The 22,174-nt window shown below is 38.4% G+C and overlaps 7 protein-coding genes across 7 annotated transcripts; 4 read left to right on the top strand and 3 right to left on the bottom strand.

The window, feature by feature from the left end:
* Positions 1-274: 274 nt before the first annotated feature.
* Positions 275-1,725, top strand: LOC125588808. Its single transcript, XM_048760644.1, has one exon. The coding sequence runs from the start codon at positions 479-481 to the stop codon at positions 1,595-1,597; it is 1,119 nt and encodes a 372-aa protein (XP_048616601.1). The 5' UTR covers positions 275-478; the 3' UTR covers positions 1,598-1,725.
* Positions 1,726-4,239: 2,514 nt separating this feature from the next.
* Positions 4,240-6,701, top strand: LOC106404847 (transcription factor SAC51-like). Its single transcript, XM_013845511.3, has 4 exons — positions 4,240-4,436; positions 4,606-5,026; positions 5,107-5,270; positions 5,360-6,701. The coding sequence occupies exon 4, from the start codon at positions 5,411-5,413 to the stop codon at positions 6,122-6,124; it is 714 nt and encodes a 237-aa protein (XP_013700965.2). The 5' UTR covers positions 4,240-4,436; positions 4,606-5,026; positions 5,107-5,270; positions 5,360-5,410; the 3' UTR covers positions 6,125-6,701.
* A 105-nt stretch (positions 6,702-6,806) lies between these two features.
* LOC125588805 (pentatricopeptide repeat-containing protein At5g64320, mitochondrial-like) lies at positions 6,807-9,600 on the top strand. The gene has a single exon (XM_048760634.1). It carries the CDS (start codon positions 7,423-7,425, stop codon positions 9,586-9,588), a length of 2,166 nt encoding a protein of 721 aa, XP_048616591.1. The 5' UTR covers positions 6,807-7,422; the 3' UTR covers positions 9,589-9,600.
* A 445-nt stretch (positions 9,601-10,045) lies between these two features.
* On the bottom strand, positions 10,046-10,615 carry LOC125588803 (classical arabinogalactan protein 1-like). The gene has a single exon (XM_048760631.1). The coding sequence runs from the start codon at positions 10,521-10,523 to the stop codon at positions 10,131-10,133; it is 393 nt and encodes a 130-aa protein (XP_048616588.1). The 5' UTR covers positions 10,524-10,615; the 3' UTR covers positions 10,046-10,130.
* A 407-nt stretch (positions 10,616-11,022) lies between these two features.
* LOC125585163 lies at positions 11,023-12,785 on the bottom strand. Its single transcript, XM_048753746.1, has 2 exons — positions 12,209-12,785; positions 11,023-11,027 (listed from the first exon to the last, which is right to left on the bottom strand). The coding sequence occupies exons 1-2, from the start codon at positions 12,783-12,785 to the stop codon at positions 11,023-11,025; spliced, it is 582 nt and encodes a 193-aa protein (XP_048609703.1).
* A 1,447-nt stretch (positions 12,786-14,232) lies between these two features.
* LOC125585161 (glutathione S-transferase T2-like) lies at positions 14,233-15,090 on the bottom strand. The gene has a single exon (XM_048753745.1). The coding sequence runs from the start codon at positions 15,088-15,090 to the stop codon at positions 14,233-14,235; it is 858 nt and encodes a 285-aa protein (XP_048609702.1).
* A 2,169-nt stretch (positions 15,091-17,259) lies between these two features.
* Positions 17,260-20,017, top strand: LOC106426620 (dicarboxylate transporter 2.2, chloroplastic). The gene is made up of 3 exons (XM_048760627.1): positions 17,260-18,224; positions 18,886-19,648; positions 19,746-20,017. The coding sequence occupies exons 1-3, from the start codon at positions 17,424-17,426 to the stop codon at positions 19,859-19,861; spliced, it is 1,680 nt and encodes a 559-aa protein (XP_048616584.1). The 5' UTR covers positions 17,260-17,423; the 3' UTR covers positions 19,862-20,017.
* Positions 20,018-22,174: the final 2,157 nt, after the last annotated feature.

Below are 22,174 nucleotides of genomic sequence, written 5' to 3'. Positions count from 1 at the left end.
CATTTGATTTTTAATAAATTTTAAATGTCTGAGGTAAATTGAGAATTTACTATGATTCTGGTTAACCAATTTTAGAAACTCATCTAAAACTATTGGATTTATATTTTTACTTTCAAATAATTTTTTTTCACCAAAACACTCTGAATGAATAGAAAATTCCAAAGATTCACAATTTAAAATAACAATAAATTTCAAATAATTTATCAAAAAAAATTCCAATATCACTGAATTTAAAAAGTAAGGTTATTTTAAAATTATTTAATTGCAGTAACTGAATTTTCATGAATTAATTAGTTGAATTAGTGATGGGATACGTTAGAATAACCAATCCGGTCTTCTACGAAAAAAAGAAAATCTCCCGGTTTGAACCGTATCCCATAGAATACCCAACTAAACCGGATTAATCACGGTTTAACGTTGCAACACATTTCAGATCGACGACCCAAATCTCAAATCTCCGAATCTCAGAGAGAAGATAATGGCAGGCGGCGGTAACAGAGCGGAGGCGGATCGGTGGCTCGTAACCTCAGAGAAGCTACTCGCGTCCTCCGACCTCCACGGAGCCAAATCCTTCGCGATCCGCGCCTGCGAATCCGACCCGACCCGAGCCCAAGCCGCCGACTACATCCTCGCGATCTGCGACATCCTCATCGCCGGAGAGATCCGCGTAACCGCCTCCAACCTCCCCGACTGGTACTCCGTCCTCCGTCTCGGGCGGTTGACTCAGAGCCCCGAGCACGTCGCGACTCAGTACCGCAGGCTCGCTCTCCTCCTCAACCCCTCCGTCAACCGCCTCCCCTTCGCCGACAAGGCCTTCGAACTCGTCTCCGACGCCTGGCGCGTCCTCTCCGATCCGATTCGCAAATCGTCCTACGACCGCGCGCTTCAGCCGAGTCAACTCGGTCAACTCGGTGGAGCGAGTCAACTCGGAGGGAGTTTCTGGACGGCGTGTCCGTACTGCTTCGTGCTCTTCGAGTACCCGAGGGACTACGAGGAGTGCGTGATGAAGTGTCGAGATTGTAAAAGAGCGTTTCAAGCCGTGAGGATTCAGAAGCCTCCCGTCGTCGTTGAAGGAGAAGAAGATGTTTACTTCTGCTCGTGGAGTGTGTTTCCGTTAGGATTCTCCGGTGAGTTTAATCAAGCTCCAGCAACGAGGACCAGGTGGTCGCCTATCTCGCCTCTCATCGCGTGCCCCAAGAAGAGGAAAGAACCTGCTTCTCCGAGAGTCTTTTACGATGATGAGGATGATGATGATGACGTGTACGTTGCGATCTCTGATGATGATGATGAGGTGGCAGTGGATACTGGTAAAGGGAAAGGGAAAGAACCGGTTGTTGTGTCTAGACCGGTTCATCATAATAATGGTAGTAGGAAAAGAAGTGGAGCTGGAGGAGGTAAGAGCGTGGGGAGGTTGGATTTGAATGTGGAGCTGAGTAATGACGTGGAGGAGGGTGGTGGGGTTAGTGGGAGAAGGGAGAGCAACAGGGAGGTGGATAATATTATCGAAGGGATTGGCTTCTTTGAGGGGCTTGATGAGTTTTTGAGTAGCTTGCCCATTCTTTCTGTTGTTGGTGATGATAAGATCAAGGCTACTTAGTCAAAACTGTTTCTTCTTTTGCTTTAGATTGACTGTGTTCTGTTCTGTTCGTTGTAGGCTTTAGTCTTCATGTTGTTGGAATCGAATCTGTTGATGTATATGGCAAAACTTTCACTCTTTTTGCATCATGGTACATAATCTTTTGCATCTATTTGCTTTCTGAACCGGCAAAGGAGGAAGTAATGTGGCAGCACACATTGCTATATTCGAAGTTCTTGTAGCCCTTGGATCGATAAGGAACTCATTTTTTTTGTAGTTGCTGTAGGTATACTTACAAATGTTAAGAGAGTCTACAAAATCAAGAAGATGGGAAAGCTATTCAACCAATGCTTTTGTGCACGTTATTTAGATTATATTAGCTCAACTGTTACTATTCTAAAGGGTTAAGGTTGTTTCATTGTTAATTCATAAATTTAGAACTATTTAGGCTCTAAACGTTCCTGAAATTTTGACAGTGTCCTACTTATTGACACAATGTTCTTCTTGAACATAGCTACAGGTCTGGCTTGCAAATTCAACATAGCTACAACGTTTCCATCTGTTTTACTGGTTTGATCATATTATTGTTCTGTTTTCTTTTTTTTCGTGTAAAGTTAATATGAATTTTAATTGTTTAAAAATTTTGTTTACAGGATGGGATGAAGGTGTTATCGGCATGCAAATTGGTGAGGTTGCTCGCTTGCGGGTATGTAGACTTGCTCCTCTCGTCATGAAAATCATATTTGCTGAATTCTAAAGCTTTGTGTCTTAAAAAGCATGTTCTTGTCTCTAAGGATATTCATTTTGAGCTTGTTGTAGTATAACTGTATAAGCCATTCGTGTGTGTGGAATATCTTAGGGTGTTATTTAACATCTTCTGTTTATGCAGTGCTCACCGGACTACGCATATGGTGCTGGTGGGTTTCCAGCGTGGGGAATCCAGCCTAACTCGGTTCTCGACTTTGAAATTGAAGTACTCAGCGTGCAGTGATGATGCTTTCCAGCTCAAAAAAAAAAACTTAAATGTTAAATTATTAAGTGGTAGCAAGTAGCAATCCTTTATCTTTGTTGCTTCTGAGATCTTGTTGAAACAAAACTTTGTGACGTCACTTGCCAGTGTTCTTGTAACCTCTTTGGACAAACGTTTTATCTTAAATAAAAGATTTCTTCAATTTTGCTGAAACAAACTTATTTTTACAAAACAAAAGTACTATAACGCCACTCTACCACTGAGCTAAGAATGTTACCCCAGTTCATCTGAATGTTTAAGTGTTCAATATGTAATAACACATTTTAATTTCAAGTTGGTTGAAGTCCATGTGTTCACTAAAAATACCATAATAATAATCAAAAGAAAGAAATTATCTCAAACAAAAATTTGATTTTGAGTTGGGTATAATAATGTGAAACCATGATGAAACTTTGAATTCAACCCTTGCTAAACAGTAATTACTATTCTCAATATCAAATCAAATGAGAACGAAGTTAACAAGAAAGGAAGAAAAGGAGAAAATACGAGAGAAGTCGTGCGGGTAATTAAGCACTTAACATTCCCGTGCATTTCTTTAATCATAACTTATGACTCCTTTTCTTTTTCTTTTCCTCTTTTCCTTTTTTTCCTTTTCATATTCATTTTCTTTCTTTCATATTCTTTTTCTTTTCACCCACTAGACTTTTATGTCAATATTTATATAAAATAATAAAGTCTACATGATATTAACAAAAATAAAACAAAAGTATTGAGCTAATTTTGGCGTTGCATAAGCAAGCTAGATGCTAACTTGTTAATCAAAATTAAACAACCAAAAAAGTGGTTCTCTTTTATCCTGTTTTCCATCACAATGGGTGTTTGAAACACACAAACACGCACCTGAACAAATGTATTAGAATATAGAGTTGATTAAAGCAGGATATAAAAGCTGGAGCATACTTTCACTAACTTAGCTTTCACTAAAAATTAAAAGAGAAAAAAAACGGACTTTTTACTTTAACAAACAATCAACAAAGTATTTATTAAGAGAAAATAATATTATTAATTAATGATAAAAGGATGATAAACCTGAAATAATGGACCGTGAGAGTTTGTCATCATATATACCATAATCACGTATATACACGTTCGTCCCCCTTGCCTCCATTTCTTCCAAGCGAAGCACCAATAACAATTCTTTTAATTACTACAAGATTAGTTTCCAAGTAACATTTCTTTTTATTTGTATAATCAAAATTGTATTATTACATTTCAAAATATGTAACATGTGCGTTAATACAAGTTTCCTTGAGAAGATCAGAAACATAAAAACAAGTATTTGCTTACTAATTTGTTTTATCTTAAACCAAACCTAATTCAAACCGGAACAAATCAAACCAAACCGAAATGAATTTAATTTTCCTTGAGAAGATAAGAAATATAAAATAATATTTTCTTATAAGAAATATAAAATAAGATTTGCTAAGTATTTGGTTTTTAATTTGTTTTATCTTAAACCAATCATAATTCAAACCGGAACAAATCAAACCAAACCGAAATGAAATAAACTACAGATTAGAGATTTTGATCATATTACCATTGTTGCCACTTACGTAATAGTACACATAAGTGAGGGTGTTTTGGTAAAAGCACAAAAGCGTCAATAAACATGTTTATAAAGCCTTGTTATTACCACTTAACACTTGCGTGTGTGCTTCGAATATTATTGTTCTGCTCGTTGGTCACTTTCATCTTCTCTCTTATTATCTCCTCTTCGCTTTTTCCATTGATTCATTCAACTAACCAAACACACAAAAAGAAAAAAGAAGCTCTCATCCTTCTCTCTGGATCTGACCCAACATCAAAGTTCCTCTCTTTCACCTCCCTAAGGTATCAAAATTCGATCTTTCTTCCTCTGTTCGTAATTGGTTAAAACCGGTTTAAATCCTTCATGCTTAGAACAATGTGGTTTGTGTAGCCTGTGAACCTGACAAGTACAATTGTATTAGATGGTGTGTTTAGCTCATTTTGAAGTGTTTGATCATATGTTTCCTTACAGATTCGAAAAAGTAGATTGAGAATACAAAGCAGTGGATGATGATAAGGATCAAGTTTTTAGTGTAATAAGAGGAGAGACAGAAACAGTATGTGTTGTTGCTTATACCGCAAAGTTGTGAGCTTGAATCTCTGTTGCCGTGTCATTCTGTAAAAGCCTCTTCTTTAACCAATCCTTCTAAAATGGGATCCCAACATATCTATGTGTACCATTGTGAACAAAGAATCAGCTAAGACAAAACAAGCTCCATTTTCTCTTGTTTCTTTCCTTCGACAAAGAAAAGTTTCTTTTTTTCAAAGTGATGGTGTGTCAGTCACCTGGCAAGACAAGATTTAGAGCATTGAAACACGAGACAGGAGACGCTAACAGACCAACCATTGTAGTTAGAGTTATTGCATGCTTTCAACCCATGGATAATTGCCAGGTACATAGCACACATAGTACTTTCTCATTTACCACACAATAGATTTAGTCTTCTAACACTTATGATTGTGTGTGTTTCAGGCTGAATACTTTAGACTTCTACTCAAACCAGTCACGTAGTTGCTTTGTGATTCTCAGCTGTATTTTAGTTTCTTCCTTCGTCTTTCTTTCACTACTTATTCAAAAAGGGGTTTGAGGGTAACAACAAGTATTGCATTCACCTAATTGAACAACTCAAACAACCGGTACGTCAATGAAACTTTCCCCTCTTATGTAATTGTTCAGTTTATGTTTCTTGAGCTGATCTGTTGCCTCTGTCTTTTGGTTTTTGTAGTGTGTGTGTGTTCTTTTGAAGTTTACCTTTTGAGTTAAAAACTCCAAGAGCATGCCTCTTGATACCAGACAATGGGATTTGCCTCCTCAAGCTTGCTTTGAGGATACAGCAGCTCGGTTCCTCCCTGATGCAGCTGAGCTTCAGGCCCACTGTTTGCAGCCACCACCATTCAAGTGGAGTCTTGATAAGGAGTCTTGTGGGAAACGATTCTCTCTATCTGACATGAGGTCTTGGTGCGCTGCTGCTGCTGCTACTACTCCACATGGAGGAGCATTAGAGTCTTCTTCTCAGAAAAGACTAATGATATTAGATCAGTCAGGGAACCAGACTCGTCTATTCCAATGTCCCTTTCCCCTAACTGCAGAACCAGTTAAACTCTCTGAGCTTGATGAGCACTATGGACAAGAATCTGAAATGCATGAAGACACTGAGGAGATCAATGCATTGCTCTATTCAGATGAAGAAGATTGCGAGAGCGATGATGAAGTAATGAGCACTGGTCACTCTCCTTATCAACAAGTTTGCAACAAAAGGGTATCAGAAGAAATAGATGCTCCTTGTAAAAGGCAGAAGCTACTAGACATCAGTCAAGAAGACACTGGTTCTGGTCTGAGCGACGAGCAGTCAAGAAAAGACAAGATCCGCACAGCTCTGAAGATACTTGAGAGCATAGTTCCAGGTGCAAAAGGGAACCAAGCTCTCTTACTTCTAGACGAAGCCATTGATTACCTAAAGCTACTGAAACAAGACTTAAACCATTGCTAGACAAGAAACCTCCCTCTCACCACCAGTCACTAGTCACCAGACAGATAAGGCTTTGAAGATTCTCTCACGTGTGAAGTGGCTTAGGGGGTCCCTATCCTCTGCACCAGCTTTTTAGCTGTGTATATAAGTGGACTGCTTTAGGTGTACATGCTTCTGCATTTTCAGAAAGTTAAAAGAAGACATGAGGTCACTTTCTTTCTAGTCATTGATGGGTTTAGTGTGGATGGTGAAATCAAAAAGGCAAATATTCAAAGTCTTTTTTATCTCATATACTCGCGTGGTCTATGAATCTCCCTCTCCTAAGGTTATCTCTGACCTACCTACACTCTCTTTTGTTCATATGGTGACTTAAGTGGGTCCATTGATGTCATGTTCATGTGATTAATTTTTTAGTGTCTTTTGTAATAATGCAAACCATTCATTTGTTCTTTTGCTTTCCTCACTTGCTACTATGTTTTGATGTTGTGTCTTTGAGTCTTATTGTTCATGTTCTGTCTTCTGTGTCTGATGTATTGTCAAGATGATTGGATTTTGTGGTTTGGGTTTTGTAACGTATCAATGATATACAGTTTGGCCTTTTGTTTGATTAGTATGGACATAAAAAGAAATCAATAGCATTACAAATTTTTAGGACCAAACGAAAAAGATTTTCTTTCTCCAATGAATCAAATCAAGAACACACAGATTTGCTCACTTGAAATATTTTAAAAACTTTCTCTAAAATTTGGAGTTGCTTCATCCTCTTGATTTTCTCATTGGTTTATGAATAACACTAGGTCTAGCCATTTTAAACCAAATCCAAATATAAACCGAACCCAAACCTAAAAACTTAAAATCCAATCAGAACCATTATAAAAAATATCCGAATGGAATCTGAAAGCTAGGGTATTTTAGGGAGCCGAACCGAAATCCGAAATAGATACACAAATATCCAAATTAGTCAAATCTATTAATCTCTTTGTATATGTTTTAGTTAGTTTAACTAGTTCTAGTTAATTGTTTAAATATTTTAAATATTTTTTGGTTAATTAGTAAAAAATTCAGATTTACAAACATAGTACAACCGAACCAAACCGAACCCAAAACACTCTTTGTTTGGGCTCAGAAAATACTTTCCCAATTTGAACTAGCCCAACAAAACATCCGAACACACAAACAAACAAACAAAAATATTCGAAACCTCTTAACGAGCTAGAGGGTTCAAAAGCTTTCTCGGAACCAAATAGAATCTCTCTCTCTCTCACTCTCTTACTGTAAAACCATCTTTCAACAGATTGATTAATGTAGCGTTTCGTATTATGCTCGCGAGATCAAAGCTTGCTCTACACCTGAGCATAAGAAGATCACACTCTCTCCCTCCACCCTCCCGTTACCTTATCACCAACGCTTTCGCCGCCGCCGCCGGCGATGATCAAAACGATACCTCCTCCTCCGATTCAGCCAACGAATGGGAGAACCTTCTCAAACCCTACGACCTCTCCTCCCTCTCAACCTCCCTCCCCAAGATCACACCTTCGCAGCTCTCCACCCTCCTCTCCCTCCCCCTCGACGTCCCCACCTCCCTCGCCCTCTTCTCCCGAACCGGCTCCCAACCGGGCTACCGCCACACCTTCCTCTCCTACCAATCCCTAATCCGCAAGCTCGGATCCCAATCCCAGTTCGAAGCCATCGACAAACTCCTCCTCCAGATGAAAGACGAAGGCATCTGCTTCAAAGAATCGATCTTTATCTCCATCATGAGAGACTACGCCAGATCTAATCTCCCAGGGCAGACCATTCGGCTGCTCCTGGAGATGCGGAGCGTCTTCTCCTGCTCACCCACTTTCAGATCTTACAACGTGGTCCTAGAGATTCTGGTCTCCGCAGGTTGTTACAAAGTTGCAGCCAACGTGTTCGACGATATGCTCAGCAGAAGAATCCCCCCGACGCTTTTCACTTTCGGTGTCGTGATAAAAGCGTTATGTGCCATTAACGAGATTGATTCGGGTTTGTCTTTACTTAGAGACATGACGAAGCATGGGTGTGTTCCCAACTCGGTGATCTACCAGACGCTTATACATTCTTTATCGAAGTGTAGTAGAGTGAACGAAGCGCTTCAGCTTCTTGAAGAGATGCTTTTGATGGGATGTGTGCCTGACGCTGAGACGTTTAATGATGTTATCTTTGGGCTTTGTAAGTTTGAGAGGATTAATGAAGCTGCGAAGATGGTGAATAGGATGTTGATGAGAGGGTTTGCTCCTGATGATATAACGTATGGTTATTTGATGAATGGGTTGTGTAAGATAGGGAGGGTTGATGCTGCGAAAGATCTGTTTAGTAGAGTTCCGAAGCCGAGTATTGTTATCTTCAACACTCTTTTTCACGGGTTTGTGACTCAGGGGAGGCTTGATGATGCTAAATCTCTTTTGTCTGATTCTCATGGTCTTGTTCCTGATGTCTGCACGTTTAACTCGTTGATATATGGATACTTGAAGAAGGGTCTTGTAGGCTTAGCTTTAGAGGTTTTTCGCGATATGAGGGTTAGAGGATGTAAGCCTAATGTATTCTCTTATACAATCTTCTTTGATGGTTTCTGTAAACTAGGACGGATAGATGAAGCATTCGATGTTCTGAGAGACATGTCTGCGGATGGGTTGAAACTCAACACTGCTGGTTACAACTGTTTGATATCTGCTTTGTGTAAAGAGCATCGAGTCTCTGAAGCCATCGATGTTTTCAAAGAGATGCCGAGTAAAGGGTGTAAGCCTGACGCGTATACGTTCAATACGATGATAGCTGGACTCTGCGAGGTCGATGAGATCGACCACGCCTTGTGGCTGCACAGAGACATGATCTCAGAAGGTGTAGTTGCCAACACTGTTACTTACAATACATTGATCAAGGCCTTTCTCAGAAGAGGAGAGATTAAAGAAGCTCGTAAGCTGGTTAATGAGATGGTTTTCCAGGGCTCTCCGCTTGACGAGATAACGTATAATGGTCTGATAGAAGGTTTGTGCAGGGCAGGGGAGGTTGATAAGGCGAGGAGCTTGTTCGAGAAGATGTTGAGAGATGGGGTTGTGCCGAGCAACATCTCCTGCAACATACTTATAAACGGGCTGTGCAGGAACGGGAAAGTGGAGGAAGCGGTTGAGTTTCAGAGAGAGATGGTTCACAGGGGGACCACGCCGGATATTGTGACGTTTAACAGTTTGATAAACGGTCTGTGCAGGGCTGGGAGGATTGGTGATGGTGTGGCGATGTTTGAGAAGCTTCGGGACGAAGGGATATCGCCTGATGCGGTGACGTATAACACTTTGATGAGTTGGTTGTGCAAAGGAGGTTTTGTTGAGGATGCTTGTTTTCTTCTGGAGGAAGGTGTTCAAGAAGGTTTTGTTCCGAATTGTAGAAGTTGGTCCATTTTGTTGAGGAGTCTTGTTCCTCAAGAAACATTAGATAGACAGAGATTTTATGAAGTAGTTCTCTGAAGCTAAATGATTAAGAGAGAACCTCGTTGAGTTCAATGTAACAGTGTGTATTATCTTGTGGTTTTCATTCAACTAAATGTCCATTGGGCTATTGTTAAGGCCCATGTTTTAGTGAACATATATAAGTATTATGTTGTACTAAAACAGTAAGTGAAATGAGATGATTATATGCAAAAAATCATTATGACAATAAATTATGGAACGTTATAAATTTCTTAAATTAAAATTTACACGGTTTTGTTTATGGTTAGTTACATCTTGTTGTATTGAAAATTTGCAGATCATGAATTAATTTCAATATTGAATATACAAATACTGTAAATTAGTTAAGCGATTGTATTTTACACATATTAGATAAAGTATTTGAATCTGATAAAATCATATATTAATCTGGATGGATCAACAAAAATGAGAAACAAATAGTAGGAATCTGATAGAAAAAGGAAGAACAAAAAATAAAGAATCATCTCTCACTCTGCAAAAGCTCATATATCTCATAAATAAATAAATACTAAAAATCTAACAAGTCTCATTCCTGGAACCTACATAGCCAAAACGACGGCGGATAACATAACAGCGACGGATCCAAACACGGCGTAGCTGTTCGAAACGGCGCCGCTTACAGGAGCGGGAGCTTGAGCCGGCGAGTTAGAGATCGAAGAGGGAGAAACAGCCGATGAATCTGAAGGAGAATCAGCTAAAGGAGAATCAACCGAAGGTGGCGATGGAGGAGAGGCGGATGATTCTGGAGTCAACGCGGTTTGAGGAGAAGGAGAGACAGCTTGTGCAGGAGATAACGCCTTCTTAGGTGAATGCGCCGGTGAGATCCTCCTTCCTCCGCCGCTAGATGGAGCTGGAGCCGGAGATTGAGCCACCGTGAAGGAAACGAAGATGGCAGCGAGAAGAATGAACCCTAGAGATTTTGAGAATGCCATTACAAGAGAGAGAGAGATATTCAGACAGCTGTTATGTTTCTAAGAGTGTTTTGCTTTAATTGCTTGTGATGTTAACGAAACTAGGAGACGAATGTTTATATAGAGAGATATGTAGGGTCTACTGCTTTGAGATGTAAGGTGAAACTTTAATCTAACGGTTTAGATTTCATTATACAGTAAGGTGGGGACAAGTCTAGTGAGAAAGAAGAAAAAAGAAAACGCGGCCCCTTGACTACGGCGCTAACGGCTCTATAACAGATGTGACTATAGAATCACAACCGTACACGTGGTGGTCTTATTGACGCGTGATGGAAAAAGGAGAAAATTTGGCCGTTATGATTAATTAATTTTTATTTTTTTTTTAATAATTAAAACGTAAATTACACTCTGTTTCTTTTTTGTATAATATTGTATCATTAGTGACACTCTAATTATAGTTTAACATTTTGTAAGATAAAATAGTTTTATTAGCAGATTTTCAAAGTTCAAAGCTTCCTCCTTACACTGTTTCACAAAATCAAATACAATTACTAATCAGAAAAAAAGATTAGACTAAAAGAACATTAGCTTGGTTTGCTGTCTTGTTGGGCTTGGAAGGACAGCTCACAAACATCGGTATGGTGACCTGGATGTCTGATTGTGTAGCCAAAGCTTTCCGATCTCTCAACTTAGAGCAACATTATCAATGCCAACTCTTATCAAACATCTTAGAATATTTAATTAGTATTTTTAGTCTAAGAAGTTTTCTAAAATACTTAAGTAAAATACAACATTATCAATGGAACTTTTCGAAGGTTCTTAGGTATAAAATCATTTTTTTATTAATAAGTAGTAATTAAGATATATCCATTTATATTCAATACATTAAAAAGAGAAAATTTTTTTATTTAATTAAAATTACAAACATTTTATTACATTCCATACATAAAAAAAAAATTCATAAATCACACATTTATTCAATTCATAGAAACTTTAAAATCATTGGTTATTTGGAAAATGTCGAAATTTAGCCCAAATATTTTCGATTAAATCGAATTTTAATTGTTCATGGGCTTGTCTGTTACGGACGCTCGATCGACGATCCATTGCAGTGCCGAGATTTGAATTCGGAGTAACGGTGAATGTATCATCTTCCTCGCTTTTTTGAAATTCTCTCACGTTATACTGAGTGTATGATGATCGTTCATCCTCGACAATCATATTATGGAGTATGATGCATGCCTTCATAATATTTGCTATTTTGTCTTTATCCCATAGCTTGGATGGATTTTTCACTACGGCAAATCTAGCTTGCAGAACTCCGAAGGCACGCTCGACATCTTTTCGAACAGCTTCTTGGGTTTTAGCAAATAACGAATGTTTCTCACTTTGAGGAAGTCGGATAGATTGAATAAAAGTCGCCCATTTAGGATAAATACCATCAGTGAGATAATATGCCAAATGATATTGATTACCATTAACATAGAAGTTCACTTCTGGCGCAATTCCGTTAATAATGTCATCAAAAACGGGGGATCAATCAAGAATATTAAGATCGTTCATAGTACCTGGAGCTCCAAAAAACGCGTGCCATATCCAGAGGTCACTTGAAGCAACCGCCTCCAAAACAATTGTTGGTTTTTCGGTTCCTCGGGAATACATTCCTTTCCAAGCAGTGGGGCAATTCTTCCACTCCCAATGCATACAGTCGATGCTGCCAATCATCCCCGGAAACCCACGTTGGTCTCCAATATAGAGAAGTCTTTGCAGATCCTCTTGTGTCGGTTGGCGTAGGTATTCATCACCAAACAAGCTGATTATTCCGGCGGTAAATTTGTGCAAAGATTTCCGAGCTGTCGTTTCAGCAAGCCGGACATACTCATCAAGCGAATCAGCTGCACCGCCATAAGCCAACTGTCGGATTGCTGCAGTACATTTTTGTAGGGGTGTTAGACTAGACCGTCCGGTACAATCGGTTCCTTGTTGAAAATACGGTATGTTGGTTTCGAGACGTTGTACAATACGCAGGAACAAAGATTTGTTCATTCGGAACCGTCGGCGGAATAACTCGGGATTGTAAGTTGGAGTCTCGCTAAAGTAATCATTCCAGAGCTTCTGGTGGCCGTCTTCTCGGAACCTCTCCATATAAATACGTTGCTTCCGCTTTTTTGGTTCTTCATCAAAGTTTTGAACGTAATCATTAACATAATCTTCAACGTAATCATTAACATAATCTTCATCATCGTCATCGTTATGGTAGTGATAATGAGAAGAAGATGCCATTAGAGTTTTTTTACATTTAAAATGAAGAGTTGATGAAAGGGGAGAGATGTCTTTAAATTGCCAATGATCTTTCATATTTATAGGGGCAAATAAGCTCTTCTCGTGATACAACTTGTGAATGTATATTGTGTTCTCGTGATACAACTTGTGAATGTATATTGTTTTGTTGTGGAAGTAAAAAACAACTCATGTGACTCTTACACCTTTGAATTATTATGTTGTACCTTTGAATTATTATGTTGTTTAAAGTGGTTCACGAGACAAGTAGTTGTTGTTTCAAAGTCACATTGCACAGTTGGGTGACAAATTCGATATCAATAAGTTAATTATGCAAGTGATTGAATCGAACAATATACATGGAGTGGAGGCATAAACAATTAACTATGGAGGAATAAACAATTAACTAACAAAAAAGCGCACGAACCCTTATATTTAATTCATTACAATACAACACATTTGTAATTCATAAAGTTCATAACAATACAACACATTAGTACATAGTCTCATAAGGGTTAACAGCATTAGTACGACTAAGACAAAGAGCATGACACCAACACAAACTTCCTAAACCAGACTTAGTAATGCTGTTAACACCAACATCACTTCCATCCGATCACCAGACCAAGTACCACTAATACAAAGAGCATGACACCAACACAAACTTCAAACTCAATTTTTAAAGTAAACGACTTCTTTGCCAAGTCATAAACTAAGTTCTCTAGCCTAACCACCTTTTCCTCAGACTCAAAGTTACTCATTAAGGTAAGGTTATCTACCTTTTCCTCCAACTGCAGAATGTGTTTATCCCTCGCCCTCATCTCCTCCATCACCGCGACGTCCCAAAACTTCCAGACATGGCAATCGCCATCATCCACATTCTTGCAGGTGTATACCCTCCTCCCCGGATCGTTTTTTGATGTAACTAGAATTGGTGCATCACCACAATAGCAAACCTGGGGGAATCCAAACTCCACCTCAGGTTGTGGAGGATACTGCATAGGGTACTGAGACGGCTCAGGATACTTCAACTCCAACTCAGCTTGGTCACGACCAATAAGCTCTTCTGTCTCGCTGTACCCACTATCAGCTTGATCCCCACCATAGTGTGATGAATCTGAAGGCTGGCTGTAACTATATCGGCCCATTTTTACGAATTAAACCTGCAAAAAAAAAATTGAAAGTCAGTCAATAGTAGCCTTAAGATGATAGACAAGTATATCAAATGTCGAAAATAATTTTTTTTAAGAACTACCAAGCAGAAAAACATTTAGGTAAATACATTTACTACACATGGGAAGTCACAAACACATACATTAAGGAAAATGCTACCAAACAGAAATACATTAAGGTACCAATTATGAAACAACGAATTCAGCAACACATTTCATGAAATACAAACATAGTAACTAGTTCAGGAAATACAAACAGATATCTCAGCAACAGATAGTCAGAAATACTGAGCGAGCAGCTTGTTCTTGACAATCTCTCCAGCCTCGCTTAGTGGTCCTGTCTTGGCTAACAGTGTGTCTAAAATGGCAAGCTTTGACAGTCTCTCTTTCATCTCCATCACAGTAGTAACATCAGCAAGAGACTTTCCTTGACCCACCTTCCTTCTTGCTTTAGCCGCTTTGACACCTTCAGGCCGGACCTCTTCATCACCAACAGTGGTGCTTGAACATTCCTCTCCAGCTTTTCGCTTTGCACTCCCAGTGGGTTTAGTGGGTTTAGGAGTGTTAAGACTGAGCCATTTCTGCTCAAACCTCAACACGCACCACGCATACTCAAGATTGAATTTCCTCTTGTGATCAGCGTAGTAGATATCATAAGCCATCTTGAGGACGTCAGTCTCACTCTGACCAGAAGTTATCTGTCTCTCCGCTGCCGAGTAAGCACCGCAAAATTTGTTGGTGAGGTCATTAATCTTCTGCCACCTCTGCTTAATATGGAGCCACTCTCTTGGTTCACCACTCTCTTTAGCATGTGGAGTAGATTCATAGTACTCAGCAACACGTTTCCAGAACGTCCCTGATTTTTGTTCATTCCCAACCACTGCATCCTTAGATGTGTTGAGCCAAGCACTTATGACGACCTCGTCATCAGCTGGAGTCCATTGCCTTCTCTCCTTAGAGGCAACTGCTGGGTCTTCACGTTCAGGTGGACCGTCAGGTTGTTGTGAACTATAAGGAGGTATCTCGGATGGATACTGAGTAGAAGGATAACTTCCATACTGAAAATTTTGGCTATGGAGAAGATAACTATAACTAGGGGACTCACTATAGGGATTCAATGGATTCCTTGGATCCATTTCGATTAGAAGGACAGGAATAGAAAAGAAAGATATGTGAGAGAAAGAAGAGAGTAAGGGATAACCACAACAAGAATTAAACTTGTTGCTGCTATTTAAAGAAATTTGAGAGAACAACCATCAGAGAGCTTAAATGTTTCTCTAACAATCAACTACCAGGGTCTAATCAATATTTATTACTCGGAAAATAAAGAATCAAAGCAAACAAGTAAGTAAATATGATACACATTAGTTACTTATACTCGTTACACATAACTAATCAATATTTATTACTCCTCCGAAACTAACTACAAAACCAAGCAAACTAACTACAAAACTTTGCCAAGTAACACTCCTTCGAAACCAAACTAAGTAAAAAAGTCAGTACAACGTTTTCATTAAATGTCGAAACCTACTTACTTCAATTTACACACCAACTAAAACAACACATGTCAATGATGAAGCCAATGTATCTAAAACAACAAGTATAGAATCAAAATTCAGTATAGATCACAACATATAACGTGGCTCTCCATCAACTATACAATCAAAATTCAGTTCACTAATCAATCAAGTATATAACTCAAAATTCAGTTCACTAATCAATGAAGCATATTTTTACAATCAAAAACACAGATCACTATACAATCATATTCATCGGTAAACAAAAGTCCATCAGAAACACGAACCAACAGATCACTATACAATCATATACAACCAAAAGGCGAATCACCAATCTATTTGTTTAAATGATTCCTCTATATAGCTAACGGAGGACGGAGAAAGAAGATAAACATGTTGGTGACGGCGGCGGAGATGGTTTCCAACCGGAGAAAGAAGAGAGGCGAGATGGACGAGAATAGACGACGACGGTGGAAGTACCCGTCGAAAGCGAGAGAAGGAAGAGACGATGAAACCCTAAACCCAAACTCCGCGGACCTTGATCAAACCCAAAGCATGCAAAATATTAGAAACACATAATCGATACGATAGAGAGAGACAGAGAAGAGGGAGACAGAGAGAGAGAGTAATACGAACCTGCAGATTCGATGGCGAGATTAAACGATCGATCGATGTGGACCGATGATTCTTCAGTTCCAGCGAATCGCCGTCTACGGATTGGGAGAGAGAGAGAGAAGAGGGAGACGGAGAGAATAGATCCAGAGCAAAACGACGAGACCCTCTACCGCTTCACAAAACGTATCATAGAATGACACGTGACAGAAGAATGAAGTCAAAAAACTTTTTACCTAAAAATCGTCTCCTTCATTTAACTGGACTTTATATTTATTTTTGGGCCAATATTGGGTAAGGATCGCCCATAAGAAGTGTTCAAATGTCTTGATAATGTTGCTCTTAAGCTGGCCAGATGCATTTGGTCTTTCTCCAAGCAGCTCACTTCTTCATCCACTATCTTTTTGCAAAGCCAAACCGGTCACGTAAAAACTCTCTTCTCAGTATTTCTTAGCTATGAGTATAATAAGATCAGGTGTTTTATTAGCTGCACTTGCTGTAGCTTCCAACACCAATCTTTTTGGTGCTTTGATGCATTCAAGGTCGGCCTTGATAGTTTGAGGATCCTATACCAATTAATAAAAGATTTCAAAAGTTTAAGAGCCTAGATTTTTTTTTTACAAATTTAGAAATATTTACATATAAAAAAATTTCAAATTTTTTGAAAACTTAAATCGAATGTTTCACTAAGTTTGACTCATGACCGGCCATGGATGCATTATAGCATCAAGCCGCTGTCTAATATGGAGGGGTACCTTATGAACATAACTCTCCCTCTCTCTTTATGTGGAAAGTCTTTTTAACATTCATGTTTTTGGTGAACTGCCTGATGTATTCAAGATTGGATTCATGATGGTGACGATTAATGTCATCATCTGTGGAGTAGTTGGAACATTCTGGTGGAAGTTTTTGGGTCTCTATTAAGTGCGTTATTGAACTCACAAAATGTTCTTGAAGCTTGCAAAGATGGTATTGAGTGTTTGTGTTCTCCTTTTACTATACTTGAAATTAGAGAATCAGACAATCTTTCGCACATAGATATACAAAGAGAGATCTGTAGAGAAAGTGCAGTAACAAGATGCAGAGTTGATTTGGGGGGGGGGGGTGTTTTGTCAAAAATAAAAACTATGGGGATAGAAATAGAGAAGTGAGGAACATGAATGTCTAACTTAACAATAATAACTCAAAAGTAAGTTCTCCACAAACATCACTTATCATATGTGTCGTTCAGACATGGTGATAGATTCGTCTGTACTTGTAAACGGAGAAATTATAAATAAATATTAAAAAGTAATAAACTCAATCTCCCTCGAAGAGAACTGAGAATTAACAGTACAACGATGGAGAGTTTCGCCCTCCGTTCACTCTCAACCACCGCTTCTTCACCACTCTCTTATCTCTCTCTCCGCCGTTCATCTTCAAGATCATTATCATTATCACTTACTCACCCTTCGATCTCCCTTTACACCTCATCCCCAACCCTCCGATCACTCTCCATCTCCTCTCCTCGACTCACTCTCCGCGCCACCGCTTCTTCCACCTCGTCCTCACCGGAGATACAGAGCAATCCTCAATCTTCTTCTTCATCTTCTTCACCGCCGCAAGGAGCTAAGCTGATACCTCTCGCAATCTCCATCTCAATAGGTCTCATCGTCAGATTCCTAATCCCTAGACCCGAACAAGTGACGTCACAAGGATGGCAACTACTCTCAGTCTTCCTCTTCACCATCTCGGGCCTCGTCCTCGGCCCACTCCCCGTCGGGGCCTGGGCCTTCATCGGCCTAACCGCTTCGATCGTCACCAGAACGCTTTCTTTCTCAACCGCTTTCGCCGCTTTCACCAACGAGCTCATCTGGCTTATCGCGATCTCATTTTTCTTCGCTCGCGGCTTCGTTAAAACGGGTCTCGGCGATAGGATCGCTACTTACTTCGTGAAGTGGCTAGGGAGAAGCACTCTTGGTTTGTCGTACGGTCTCGTGTTGTGTGAAACGTTTATGGGTTTGATCATGCCCTCTACTATGGCTAGAGCCGGTGGGGTTTTCTTGCCGGTGATCAAGTCTTTGTCTCTCTCCGCCGGGAGTAAACCTGGTGACTCGTCTTCGAGAAGGCTTGGTGCTTTTCTGATTCAGACACAACTGCAGGTAAAATCCAGTGCTGGGCACTCGGGTTTTCGGTTCGAGTTTCGGTTCGGGTTGGGCTTATTTGGGTTGGGTGTGTTTAGGAACAAGACATTTTTCGGTTTGGAGTTTTATTTTTTTCATTAAAAACGGAAGTGGAATCGAATTAGAAATAATTCAGGTTTGGTACGGGTTAAACTCCAAAAAATCTAGTGCTAGGCATTCGGTTTTTCGGTTCGGATTGGTTCAGGTTGTTCGGTTTTTGGGCTTATTTGGGTTGGATGTGTTTAGGAGCCAGACATTTTTCGGATCAGATCGAGTTTCTGTCTTTTCATTAAAAAACCGGACCGGAGTCGAATTAGAAATAATTCGAGTTTGGTTCGGGGTTAAAATCCAGAAATTCCGAACTAATAACTCGGAAAAAACCAAAAAAATCTTGTGCTAATTCCAGTAGATCGGTATTTTTTTTTACTTTATAAATTATATTTTTATATTAAAATAATAATAGTTTTATTATATTAAAAATATTCAGGTAAGTTCTCGGTTCTGTTTCGGGTTTTCAAACTAAAAAATTAGAACTATTCGGTTTTGTAATTTTTGGTCCTGTTGGTTTTGGATAATATACCTAGGACTAGTTAAATCTATGTCTCTCTCTCTTGATGACTTTTCGTGTACTCTGTGACAGTGTGCAGGGACTTCTGGTGCGCTTCTCCTAACATCAGCTGCACAAAACTTGCTATGTCTCAAACTAGCTAGAGAAGTTGGTGTGGTGCTCTCAAACCCATGGGTCTCTTGGTTTAAAGCCGCGAGCGTTCCCGCCTTTGCGTCTCTTCTTTGCACACCTCTCCTCATCTACAAGCTTTACCCTCCTGAGCTTAAACACACACCGGAAGCTCCTGCTGCTGCCGCAAAGAAGCTGGAACGGTTAGGTCCCATCACTAAAAACGAATGGATCATGCTCGGTGCAATGGCCTTCACCGTCTCTCTTTGGGTTTTCGGAGAAGCAATAGGAGTATCAAGTGTTGTCTCCGCGATGATTGGTCTATCAACGTTACTAGTATTGGGAGTTATAAACTGGAATGATTGTCTAAGCGACAAATCGGCTTGGGACTCGCTAACTTGGTTTGCGGTTTTGATCGGTATGGCTGGACAACTAACGAACCTTGGGGTCGTTGCTTGGATGTCGGATTGTGTGGCTAAACTGCTGCAGACACTCTCCTTGACTTGGCCTGCTTCGTTTGTTATCCTCCAGGCTTCTTATCTCCTGCTGCATTACGTGTTCGCAAGCCAAACGGCTCATGCAGGTGCTCTCTATCCAGCTTTCTTGGCCATGCAGATAGCTGCTGGTGTTCCCGGGGTTTTAGCGGCTCTTTGTTTGGCCTTTAATAACAATCTTTCTGGTGCGTTGGCTCATTATAGTAGTGGACCAGCTGCTTTATACTATGGAGGTTTGTTCTCTTTCTCTTGTCTCATTTTTTTCTTAGTCAATGAAAAATTTATGTAGTATTCCCTTATTATTTTGTTTTTTTTTGTTTGGATTCGCAGCTGGCTACGTAGATCTGAAAGACATGTTTAGGCTAGGGTTCGTGATGGCTCTATTACAAGCAGTCATTTGGGGATCTGTTGGATCTTTATGGTGGAAGTTCTTGGGTCTCTACTAGAAGAAGCCAGACTACATTGTACGGATATATCTTGTTGTTAATCCAAACTTAACTGAAGTTTAGCAATTCCAAAAAACCAAAAAACCAAAAAAAAAGAAGCAATTACATAAGGACATAACCAAACTGTAATTTTATATATTCGTCACAACTTCTTCATTCACATTTCTACTAAACCGAATAGACCAACACCCTGAACAATGAAGCTAGGCCAAAGATTCTATATATCTCGAGCGTTGCAGCTTCTACGTATCATCTCCTGAACAAAATTCAACGCAATAAATCTAAAATCAAGAATAAAGAGAACCAAACAAATATAGAATTTGTTCAGAAATTTTAAAACAACACTAAATATGTAGATTATTTACCGAAAAACACAATATTATCATAGGTGTTAAACACATAGATTTTGAAAAAAATTAAAAAAATATGAAAATATTATTTTAATCCATAGTTGCATCCTGCACAAACATATGATAAATATCAAAGAGGTTTGGAATCTTTGTTGTCTCCGTTTCTCTAAAGAATAACGATTTTATAGTGGTTAGTCCCCCAATTTAGGGAGTATTATAAAGTTTTACTAAATTAATTGATAAAAAAATTAAAACGATGCCCATGTACCATGAGATAGAGTTTAATATACATTAATACAAATATAAAGTGGGTTCAGAAATTTTAAAACAACACTAAAGATCATAGACTTCAATATATAGACAATTTACCGAAAAACTCAATATTTTCGTAGGGGTTAGCACATAGATTTTGAGAAAAATTCAAAAAATATGACAATATTGTTTTTATACATAGTTGCATCCTGCACAAACATATGATGAATTTCAAAGAGGTTTGAAACCTTTGTTGTCTCCATTTTTCTAGAGAATATCGATTTTACCGTGGTTAATCTACCAATTTAGGGAGTATTATGAAGTTTTACTAAATTAATTGATAAAAAAATAAAACAATGCCCATGTTCCATGAAATAGAGTTTAACATAAATTAATACAAATATAAAATGTGTTTAGAAATTTTAAAACCACACTAAAGATCATAAGCTTCAGTATATAGACCATTTACCGAAAACTCAATATTTTCGTAGGGTTTGTTAACACATAGATTTTGAGAAAAATTCAAAAAATTTGAAAATATTGTTTTAATTCATAGCTGCATCTTGCACACACATATGATGAATGTCAAAGAGGTTTGGAACCTTTGTTGTCTCCGTTTCTCTAAAGAATAGCGATTTTATTGTGGTTAATCTACAAGTTTAAGAAGTATTATGAAGTTATAGTAAATTAATTGATAAAAAATTAAAACAATGATCATGTACCATGAAATAGAGTTTAATATAAATTAATACAAATATAAAATGTGTTTAGAAAATTTAAAACAACACTAAAGATCATAGGCTTCAATATATAGACCATTTACCGAAAAACTCAATATTTTCGTAGGGATTAGCACATAGATTTTGAGAAATTTTTTAAAGATATGATAATATTGTTTTAATGCGTAGTTTCATCCTGCACAAACATATTATGAATGTCAAAGAGGTTTGGAACCTTTGTTGTCTCCGTTTCTGTAGAGAATAGCGATTTTATCGTAGTTAATCTATCAATTTAAGGAGTATTATGAAGTTTTACTAAATTAATTGATAAAAAATAAAAACGATACCCATGTTCCATGAAATAGAGTTTAATATACATTAATACAAATATAAAATATGTTTAAAAATTTAAAACAACACTAAAGATCATAAGCTTCAGTATATAACCATTTACCAAAAACTCAATATTTTTGTAGGGGTTGTTAACACATAGATTTTGAGAAAAATTCAAAAAATATAAAAATATTGTCTTAATTCATAGTTGCATCCTGCGCACACATATGATGAATGTCAAAGAGGTTTAGAACCTTTGTTGTCTCCGTTTCTCTGAAAAATAGCGTTTTTATTGTGGTTAATCTACAAGCTTAGGGAGTATTATGAAGTTTTACTAAATTAAATGATAAAAAATTAAAACAATGCTCATGCACCATGAAAGAGAGTTTAATATACATTAATACAAATATAAAATGTGTTTATAAATTTTAAAACAACAATAAAGATCATAGGCTTCAATATATAGACCATTTACCGAAAAACTCAATATTTTCGTAGGGGTTAACACATAGATTTTGAGAAATTTTTTAAAGATATGACAATATTTTTTTAATGCATAGTTTCATCCTGCACAAACATATTATGAATGTCAAAGAGGTTTGGAACCTTTGTTGTCTCTGTTTTTGTAGAGAATAGCGATTTTATCGTGGCTAATCTAT

The sequence above is a fragment of the Brassica napus genome, chromosome A2, assembly GCF_020379485.1.
Source record: "Brassica napus cultivar Da-Ae chromosome A2, Da-Ae, whole genome shotgun sequence".
NCBI lineage: Eukaryota > Viridiplantae > Streptophyta > Magnoliopsida > Brassicales > Brassicaceae > Brassica > Brassica napus.
This window is presented reverse-complemented; position numbering and strand designations above follow the sequence as displayed.